The sequence below is a fragment of the Emericellopsis cladophorae genome, assembly GCF_022114955.1.
Source record: "Emericellopsis cladophorae strain MUM 19.33 chromosome Unknown NODE_8_length_656085_cov_119_647849, whole genome shotgun sequence".
Taxonomy (NCBI): domain Eukaryota; kingdom Fungi; phylum Ascomycota; class Sordariomycetes; order Hypocreales; family Bionectriaceae; genus Emericellopsis; species Emericellopsis cladophorae.
This window is the reverse complement of record NW_026250933.1, coordinates 646,415-656,085: the sequence shown is the minus strand read 5'-3', so window position 1 is coordinate 656,085 and position 9,671 is coordinate 646,415. Positions and strand designations below refer to the sequence as shown.

Here is a 9,671-nt window from a genome sequence, read left to right as displayed (position 1 = left end):
CCCCCCCCCCCCCCCCCCCCCCCCCCCCCCCCCCCCCCCCCCCCCCCCCCCCCCCCCCCCCCCCCCCCCCCCCCGACTGTACTCACATTCCAGGCAAACAGCACGAGGACAGGACCCACGGGCACCTTGCGGATGAAACGCTTGAAGCCCTTTTCCGGCTCGCCATCTGTGTCTTGAAGAGCTTCGTCGCTAATCTTGAGGAGGTACTCTGCACGCTTGATCGCCGTCTGGATCTCCTTTCCGCCAAAGGCGATGGGTCGGCCCATCTGTACCGTGAGTTCCTCGGCCAGCTCATCCTCATGCTTGGAGAGGATCTTGAGGAATCTCTTGACGATCTCCTGGCGTTCCTTCAGTGTGGTCTTGCGGAACGTGTTGAAGGCCTCAGTTGCCACCTGAGGGAGCGACTCCAAGTCCTGTGCCGAAGCGCCATTCCGAGTAAGAATGGGCTCGTTGGTGGTGGGCGAGATGGTCTTGATGACTTCGACAGACATTTTGATCTTGAACGAGGGTATGAGTTCAGTGTCAAAGACGTGATAAGGAAAGATTAGGGATAGTTCCTGCGCTCCGTTCTCGCAATGATACCAGCCAGAGCCCCACGTCACGAGCTATGTCATTTGCCCCACAACAATGAATAAAGGTTCGCGTCACGTCAAGAAGGGCGCGCTCGTCTTGGAGAAATGTTGATATGAAAGAGAGTCAGTCCAGATAATTGCATGGTTTTCAAAGAAGTTTATAAATCAAAGGACTCGGTTCACACCAGCTGCATCTTCCAACACTCATGCTGTGTTCATGTTCCTACGTATCGACGATCGGACTTCGGAGTCCGACCCAGCGATGAGTACCACTAATCACCGAGCCTTGATAAGCTCTTATCAGACCTGGCTCTTATCAGACCTGGCTCTTATCAGACCTGGCTCTTATCAGACCTGGCTCTTATCAGACCTGGCTCTTATCGCGATACCGTCTTTTTTCTGAAGGTGATCGCATGCGCCTTCCAAGTCTCAATTTCAGTAGAGTACCTGGTATTGCAGCACCCAACCGAAGGAATGGCGTCCGAGAAAAGAAACGAGTTCCTTGACGCTTCCGACAGCGAGGATGAAATCCCAAACTACGACTCCGACGATGATTTGAAGAAGGGCGGCCGCAACGCCAAGCGTCGGAAAGTCGAATCCGACGAAGAGGCTAGCGATGCTGAACCCGCGGTCGACGATGCGAAGGACGAGTCTGAGGATGCGGACGAAGATGGCGATCTGGCGGCGAACCAGAGTGAAGAACCGGCCACATCAAAAGCAAAGAGCAAAGAGGCCTTTGAACTTCCCGATATTACCACGAATGGCATCAAGAGGAACCTCGTCGTCACAGAGGCGGCTGTAAAGAAATCCGGCGTCGTCTACATTTCCCGCGTACCACCGTTCATGAAACCCGCCAAACTACGTTCCTTGCTCGAGCCATATGGCAAGATCAATCGCATCTTTTTGTCCCCCGAGGATCCCACGGCACATGCGCGGCGCGTGCGGGCTGGCGGAAACAAGAAGCGCATGTACACAGAAGGCTGGGTTGAGTTTCTGAAGAAGAAGGACGCCAAGGCAGTGTGCGATCTATTAAATGCCAACATCATTGGCGGCAAGAAGGGCAGCTACTACCACGACGACATTTGGAATCTGATGTATCTCAAGGGTTTCAAGTGGCATAACCTGACGGAGCAGATCGCGACAGAGAATGCGGAGAGGGCTAGTCGCATGCGGGCGGAGATCAGCAAGTCTACCAAGGAGAACAAGGAATTTGTGCGGAACATTGAAAAGGCAAAGATGCTGGATGGGATACAGGCGAAAGCCAAGTCCAAGAAGAGGAAGCCCGAGACCGAGGAGGAAGAAGCACCAAAGGCTGGTGGTGGCAGAGGCAACATATCCTTTAAGCAAATACCCCTGGCCAAGAAAGGAAAGGAAGGAGAGACGCAGCCGGAAAATGTCACGAGGGTGTTGAACAAGATCTTTTAGTAATTGAGTATGAGCCATTCTTCATCATCATCTTTACCGACATTGTCATTGTGACACCCGTTACGTGCATAATTAGCTCCAGAGGAAAAAACGTCAGGGTCCGATAAGACTTTTCGCGGCTTGATAAGCAGCGGGGCAAATAATTTCGACCTGAAAGCCGCCCGGCCTGCCCGCCTTCATTCGAGTCACCATCCCACCAAGATTCAACAGAGTCAATACAGGACCAAATAAATCACCGAAAATGTCGATGGATATTGATGATCAGCCCGTGGCCATCCAGCCTGGCGGTACTGCTGGCAATGGCGCGACGTGAGTACCCTGCTTCCCCGCCCTGCTTGAACAAAGACTAATCCCACGCCAGGATCCTCTGCTGTAACTGTGGCGCTCCCATCGATGGCACATCTGCGACCGGCGCTCTCTGCTACGACTGCGTAAAACTCACGGTCGATATCTCCCAAGGCGTCCAGCGCGAGGCGACCCTGCACTTCTGCAAAGACTGCGACCGGTGGCTGCTGCCCCCGCAAACCTGGATCGTCGCTCTGCCCGAGTCGCGCGAACTTCTCGCTCTGTGTCTCAAGAAGCTACGAGGTCTTAACAAAGTGCGCATCGTCGACGCGAGTTTCGTCTGGACAGAGCCCCACTCGAGGAGGTTACGAGTCAAGATCACGATCCAGGACTCGGTGCAGGACGGTGTTCTGCTGCAGCAAAGCTTCGAGGTGCTCTACCTTCTACACACACAGCAATGTCGCGAGTGCGCAAAGTCGTATACCCCCGCGCACTGGCAGGCCTGTGTACAGGTCCGACAAAAGGTTTTGCACAAGAGAACGTTCTTGTTTCTGGAGCAGTTGATCCTGAAGCATGGCGCCCACAAAGACACGCTGAATATCAAAGAGGCCAAGGATGGTATAGATTTCTTCTTCAGTGCGAAAAATCAGGCAGAGAAGTTTATCGACTTCCTCAACTCGGTGGTACCTGTCAAGGTGAAGGCATCGCAGGAGCTGATCTCTTTGGACACACACACCATGAAAAGGACATACAAGTTCTCCTTCTCGGCCGAGATCGTGCCGGTCTGCAAGGATGATCTGGTCGCGATCCCCATCAAGTTGGCCAAGCAGGCGGGCAACATCTCGCCTCTGCTTCTGTGCTACAAGATCGGTACCGCCGTGTACCTGATGGACCCTCAGACCCTACAGACAGCCGACATTAGCGGCCCCATCTATTGGCGGGCACCCTTCAGCGCATTGTCAGACACACAAGAGCTGGTTGAGTTTATTGTGATGGATGTCGAGTACACCGGTCAGCAGAAGGGCAAGTGGAAGCTCGCGGAGGCTACCGTTGCCCGCGCTTCGGACCTCGGGTCCAATGACACGACATACTTCACCAGAACACATCTCGGTGGCCTTCTACAGCCAGGCGACTCCGCCATGGGATACCTCCTCAGCGGAACCAACTACAACAACCCCGAGTACGAAGCCATCGAGGAGTCCAGCACCTACTCTTCCACAATGCCCGACGTGGTGCTCGTCAAGAAACACTTCCCCCGCAAGAAGAAGAGCCGCCGCCGCAACTGGCGCCTCAAGCGCATGGACAAGGATGAGGGTGAGCTGTTGCCCAAGAAGGCTGATCAGGACCGCATGGAACGTGAGTACGAGGCCTTCTTGCGGGATGTCGAGGAGGACGAGGAGCTGCGTGCGGCACTGGCGCTGTACAAGCAGCAGAAGGAGGAAGAGGAGATGAGCATGGCGGATGAATCGGACGACGCCGAGGCGCCACAGGTGAACATGGAGGAACTGCTAGATGACTTTGATGAGCTGCGCATGGAAGATGCGTAGAAAAGCCGGGTATCATGAATGAAATTGAAGTAAACGCCACCCTATGCTGATAATGATATCGTACTCGGTACGCCGTGGCCTGTTTTAGAAGAACCGTGGGATAACATCAGGCGATGGTTCACGTGGCTGTTCCCTCGGCCTCCGTAGTTGCTCACGAGATTTTGCTCTCTGTAATCGCCTTCTTTTAATTCCAAAGGGATCATCATCATCATCATCACCGGACGACGAAGATAATTCGACTGCTGTTTCCGTGCGCTTCTTAAGGTTCGGTTCCGATCTGGAACGATGTATCGTCGATGATGGCTTCCCTGCCGGGGCGGCTGGTCGGGTTGGAACCTTTGAGGTGGTGGCTGCGGCGAGGATTTCTTGACCAGCCATGCTCTGCTCCCTCCTCGCAGTCTTGCTTTCCTGCCATCGGATGGGCGTGGGACTGGCAGCCCTCTTGGTTGCGGCTGCCGCCTTGGTTAGCAACCCTCCTCCTACTCTCAGCACGCGATCAGCCTTCTTTGGGCTGTCCATGAGCCCGCGCAGCCCGCTCGTAGCCGGCACCTCTTCTCCCAAGACATTCTTCTGTCTTTGAGCTCTACTCGTCAACGCAGATCTTTGCCTCACGAGGCTGCTGGCTTCGCCGACGGTGGGACGGGCAATGGCACTGATGGCTGCGGCGTTCTGCGAGGCAGCGAGAGTCTTCTGGCGCTGGTACTCTGCGCGGTGGAGATGCGCGGTAAACTTTTGCGCGGTTTGATAAAATTCATCCTCGACCATTTGCCAAAGATCATCAGTCGGTGTCATGTATCTAGGGGCGCCGTCAGCATGTCAGAGTTACGAGGACGTGAAACTAAGGACACGACGCACTCTTCCTTCGGAGGCTCCGGAGGCGGAGATGTGGAGGGACTCCTTGTTCTAGAAGGTGCTAATAATAACATGAGCTCATTGAATTTAAAGAATAATCACGTCCAGCCGCATGGTGCTGTGTTGCTTACATCGTCTCTTGACGCGCTTCGCGGGTTCTGAGGATGGGTTCGCGATTACGGGCGAGCGAGGAGCCTGTGCTGGGCTCTTTCCCACCTTGGCAGGTGTATCGACTTGATCGCGGTCCCACGGCAGTTTGCGCGCCATGGTAATTATGCACACGACGTCATTAGAGATGCGAATGGTCGAGAGTGATTGTAGGGAGTTGACGAAGATGTGTGATGTTGCTGTGCCCCGCCAGGTTGCTATGGAGTGTAACGATCGCCAGGAGGGACCTGGTCTACAAGACGCGCGCATTCTAGGTGCAAGCACCGGCTCGAAGTTAAAAGCCATACAGAATTGACACACAAATCCCACATAGGTAGCTGAAGGTGTCGCTATGCCGGTCATCTGCGATCCACCACCACCGTCGCTGCGAACAGAAGCCATATAGCACCATCTCAAAGTATCCTTCTTCGAAATCACGCCATTTCAAGAGCAGCGGCGCTTCGTTCTCACAAGGCACATGGAAAGAACAGCGCGCGCGACATCCTGAAGAGAGAGCAAAGATGATGCGAAGAAACTGTATTGGTAATCACAGCCCATCTGCCAGCAAAACACCTCGGTCTATAGGGCACCGGTCCCATCGTATACGTACAACATGTGACAGCCTCCCGCCACTCCATGCCTCACCAACCCGAACTTTTGCCCGGTATGACAATCTCGTCGTTTGATCCACCTTCCGCCTCTCACAGTAGTGCGAAGGCACACTGCTTAGACCTGCTCGGCGCCCCAGCCGGCGACGTCGGCTTCGCGCATGTTGGCAGGGGGCTCGATCGAGGGGATGAACTCGAGGGCGACGTAGGCAATACCGACGATGCCGACAATTCCACCAGCAATCTTGCTGATCACCATGTCGCCGAGGATGAGGCAGCCGATGAAGATGTAGACTACATTCGTTAGTTGCGCCTGGACCGCAAGGGTCAGCTAAATAAATCACTTACAAACACCACGGCCGACGAAAGAGAAAAGGAAGGAAGCATAGCGTGAAACTTGAGGAGGAATCTGGAACTCTGCATCTTGTTAGCCTCACGTCCCGCGTCTCGAAGCATTTTGAAGGGAGATGTACCAAGCAGGGCAATAGCCAGACCAAAGACAATCAGGTATACGCCGACAACAATAGACGACCTATTCAAACTGTTAGTCCGTATGCGCGAGGCGCACAAGCTCGTGCGATAACTTCTGGCACTCGGCCACGGGAAGGGAGACGTACAGCGAGAACCCAAAGATCGAGGCGATACCACCGAGGGCGGTGATGACACCAATGGCCAAGTTGACAATGCGGCTATCATCGATTTGTTAGTAAAGTCGCCTCCGGATGCGCCAGCGCAAGAATGCCATCGTACAAGATATCAGAGAGCTCCATTGTGGCGGTGGTTGGCGATACTGGACACGCGGACGCAAACTTGAGATGACGGGGCGTACAATGGGTGATAGACAGCCAATGTACTTGACATAAGATAACTCGAGGTCAGGCAGCAATTTTGAAGGAGGACCTGGATGACGACGATCGGGTAAGGATGGAGGGATTCGGGACTTGGGTTTGGTAGCAGCCTAGCTGTACGAAGGAGGCTGAGGTGGATGGTTCGTCACAAGGCGGATCTGCTGGGCGCTGGGAGATGAGCTCCAGCCCCCCAGCCACATTTCCTTGCTGAGCCACGTGCGTCATTCTTCAGCCACAGCTGCGTTTCGAGCATTGGCTACCGCTGTGGCTGGTGCTTTTCACTCGATGAAGCACGATATCGAGCTTTGAAGCGACTCAACAATTCATCACAAGCGCACTCAGCGGTGTCGTGCAATGCTAGTGAGCCGGGTGTCGAGGTCATTATGATTTTGACGCGGCTCCGTCAGGCCCATGCCGGACGAAGTTGCCTGCAGCAGCTCAACTGCATGAGAAGGCTCTCAGTCTCATGGCACCAGGGCGGCCGATGGAGATTTTATAGTCAAGCGACTCCAGGGACGCAATTGGACAACACGCGCAATATTGGAATTATCGCGCACGTTGATGCGGTATGTTATCTGATGTGGTCAATGAGAATCTGGTCTGATCACCACTCAGGGGAAGACGACCACCACAGAGCGCATGCTCTTCTACAGTGGAGTGACACAACGGGTCGGAGGCATGAATCGATTGAATTCTCTCATCTGGTGGAAAGGAACTAACAATGACAGATGTCGACGCTGGCAACACCGTGACCGATTTCTTGGAGCTGGAACGCGCCAGAGGAATCACCATCCAATCTGCAGCCATCACGTTCCACTGGCCTTTGCCGCAGAATTGTGCAAAAGGCACTCGCCCCAAGATCGTCAACCTCATCGACACACCAGGCCATCAGGACTTTCGCTTCGAAGTGGACCGATGCTTGCCTATTCTAGATGGAGCTGTGTGTATCATCGACTCTGTCAAAGGCGTGGAGGCACACACCGAGCGGGTCTGGTCTTCAGCGCATGATTTCCGCATCCCGCGCATCGTCTATTGCAACAAGCTTGATCGTGAAGGTGCCTCCTTCCGAAAAAGTGTTCTGGAGATCGGCACGCGACTCAAGGGATGGCCTCTGGTCTGTCAAATTCCATGGTGGGAGAAGGACGAGTTCGTTGGGGTCATTGACATCGTCGACCGCATTGGATATCGCTGGAAATCCGAGCGGGAAAAAGTGCGGTACGAGTCGGATGCACTGAAAGAGAAATTGACCTCGTCGAACAAGGACCTGATTGCTGAGGTGGAGAACGCCCGGCAGCGGCTTATTGAAGGGCTGGCGGACTTTGACGAGGCCATCATGGAGGAGTTCCTAGCTGAGAACACGGACATACCTTCTGCCATGATCAAACAGGCGATCAGAAGGGTGATACGGACAGGCGATGGCTCAGTCATACCCGTGTTCGCAGGCTCGAGCTTCCGGCACATCGGCGTTGAGCCTTTGATGGACGCCGTCACAGACTATCTTCCCAGCCCACACGAGCGACCGGATGTTGAAGTTCGAATAGGTGGCCAGAAGCAGAAGCTTCTGGCATATCTCACGGAGAAGGACAAGAAAGGCACCAAGGCTACAGTTGCCTCCGTCGCATCCGTCTTCAAGGTGTTCAACCACCCCAAGGAGGGTGTCATAAGCTTCGTCCGCGTGTACCACGGTTCGATGTCGAGGAACGCCTCCACCTTCAATACACACGTACACGCGACGGAGAGGCCGATGGGCATCCTACAAATATCAGCCGAAAAGACCCAGGAGGTCCAGGAGCTCACGGTTGGACAGATCGGTGCCCTTCGTGGACTCAAGCAGTCACGCACGGGAGACACCCTGATCACGACGGTGGGCAACAAGCCTACTGCTGATATCTTCAAACACATGCAAATCCGTCCTCCTGAGATTCCGCCCCCGGTGGCATTCTTGCAAGTCGACCCGTTTGGGAACTTGGCTGCGCAGGAGCTACAGGTAGCCTTGGAGAATGCGTCGCGAGAGGACCCAAGTCTGCGGTGGAGCCGGAACCCAAAGACGGACCAGTTCACTATCCAGGGTATGGGCAAGCTGCATCTTGACGTGTCCTTGCACAACATGCGACAAAAATACAAGATTGACGCCGAGTTTGGTGCGATTGAAGTCGACTACAAGGAATGCCTCATGGAGCCGGCGCCGCCGCTCACAACCGTCTTTGACCGCGCTGTGGCGAGCAAAGCTGGCAGGGTGACTTGCAACGTCGCTATCCGCCCCTTGACGCCCGATGAGTTTGAAGCCGAGGCACAGAATGCGTTCGAACGGGACGGCAATGTCTACGATATACAGATACCCGACGGTGAAAAGTCTTTCGATGTTGAGGAGACGAGACATCAGCTGCTCAACGGTGCAATAGCCGGCATGGCGAGTGGTCCAAGAAGGGCCGCGCCGGTACATGGCAATCTTGTCAAGGTAGTCCTGGACGACTCGGATGGTGCCATTGCCACCCCAACTGGCGGACACTTTAGCGGTGCAGCGAGAGCAGGCGTGCAGGCTGTCCTTCGCGGCGCACTAGAGAGGCACCAAATGGGTATCCTGGAGCCCATCATGCTCGTGCATATCCTCTGTCCCGAAGCCGCAGCGGGCACCGTGCAACACGACGTGACAGCCGGCGCAGGCGGTGCCATTCTCGAGGTCAACGACCGCTCTGCCGAATCGACGGGCGACGAGCACATTGATGTTTCCAAGATATACGCACCGCCCGACCCTTATGATTCTGTCACGTCGCTCCGTGGCAAGAAATCCATGGCCAGGGTGACGGAAATCGTCGCTAAGGTACCCTACAAGGAAATGTTGAACTACGACGACCATCTTCGAAGCAAGACGGCCGGCCGGCATTCCATGACCATGTCCTTTGACTCCTTTGCGCGAGTCGTGGGGCATCGCGAGAAGGGGCTTTGAGTGCTTCTGTATATCATGTACCATATTGTAAGGACTGTCTAGGGGTGCGACGAAACAAGGCAATTTTTGAACCCATCTATGTTTCCAGAGCAGAAACAAGTGTACAGTAACTGCCTAGTCTGGCATCCATTTGCTATGTGGCCGAGCCTACATCGAGACACCGGAGTCCCAAAGGAAACAATCGCCGGCGTGATGGCTTCTCGGGCGTCACGTCTCGGAAGCGCAGTTCGCGCATCCGTTTTCCTAGATCAGTTCCGACATACGCCAATCTCAGAGACGGCAGCGATCAAAGTAGGCCTAGCCGAGGGAACGCCAGCGAATGCCACGTATTACGAACCAGGACATTGCATATCAAGCAGTACCTCAGCCTCAAGTATGGCAATGTAGAACACACGACTTCAGGGCAAGCGGGAGGGCACGAAATGGCCAAGAGAGCGAGT

At 54.7% G+C, this 9,671-nt stretch overlaps 6 protein-coding genes across 6 annotated transcripts; 3 read left to right on the top strand and 3 right to left on the bottom strand.

Annotated features, from left to right (window-relative positions):
* Window positions 1-86: 86 nt before the first annotated feature.
* J7T54_004475 (aldehyde dehydrogenase) lies at window positions 87-491 on the bottom strand (the record flags this gene model as incomplete). Its single annotated transcript, XM_051504398.1, has 1 exon — window positions 87-491. A coding segment is annotated over one exon (405 nt), but the record flags the coding sequence as incomplete, so codon positions are not given.
* A 555-nt stretch (window positions 492-1,046) lies between these two features.
* J7T54_004474 (ESF2/ABP1 family protein) lies at window positions 1,047-1,997 on the top strand (the record flags this gene model as incomplete). The annotated part of the gene is made up of 1 exon (XM_051504395.1): window positions 1,047-1,997. The coding sequence occupies one exon, from the start codon at window positions 1,047-1,049 to the stop codon at window positions 1,995-1,997; it is 951 nt and encodes a 316-aa protein (XP_051364303.1).
* A 241-nt stretch (window positions 1,998-2,238) lies between these two features.
* J7T54_004473 (nonsense-mediated mRNA decay protein 3) lies at window positions 2,239-3,829 on the top strand (the record flags this gene model as incomplete). The annotated part of the gene is made up of 2 exons (XM_051504394.1): window positions 2,239-2,306; window positions 2,359-3,829. The coding sequence occupies 2 exons, from the start codon at window positions 2,239-2,241 to the stop codon at window positions 3,827-3,829; spliced, it is 1,539 nt and encodes a 512-aa protein (XP_051364302.1).
* Window positions 3,830-4,088: 259 nt separating this feature from the next.
* Window positions 4,089-4,948, bottom strand: J7T54_004472 (uncharacterized protein; the record flags this gene model as incomplete). The annotated part of the gene is made up of 4 exons (XM_051504393.1): window positions 4,089-4,259; window positions 4,313-4,625; window positions 4,685-4,742; window positions 4,813-4,948. 4 exons carry the CDS (start codon window positions 4,946-4,948, stop codon window positions 4,089-4,091), a joined length of 678 nt encoding a protein of 225 aa, XP_051364301.1.
* A 606-nt stretch (window positions 4,949-5,554) lies between these two features.
* J7T54_004471 (golgi apparatus membrane protein TVP15) lies at window positions 5,555-6,206 on the bottom strand (the record flags this gene model as incomplete). Its single annotated transcript, XM_051504392.1, has 5 exons — window positions 5,555-5,730; window positions 5,785-5,853; window positions 5,910-5,968; window positions 6,054-6,125; window positions 6,187-6,206. The coding sequence occupies 5 exons, from the start codon at window positions 6,204-6,206 to the stop codon at window positions 5,555-5,557; spliced, it is 396 nt and encodes a 131-aa protein (XP_051364300.1).
* Window positions 6,207-7,005: 799 nt separating this feature from the next.
* J7T54_004470 (Ribosome-releasing factor-like protein) lies at window positions 7,006-9,231 on the top strand (the record flags this gene model as incomplete). The annotated part of the gene is made up of 1 exon (XM_051504391.1): window positions 7,006-9,231. One exon carries the CDS (start codon window positions 7,006-7,008, stop codon window positions 9,229-9,231), a length of 2,226 nt encoding a protein of 741 aa, XP_051364299.1.
* Window positions 9,232-9,671: the final 440 nt, after the last annotated feature.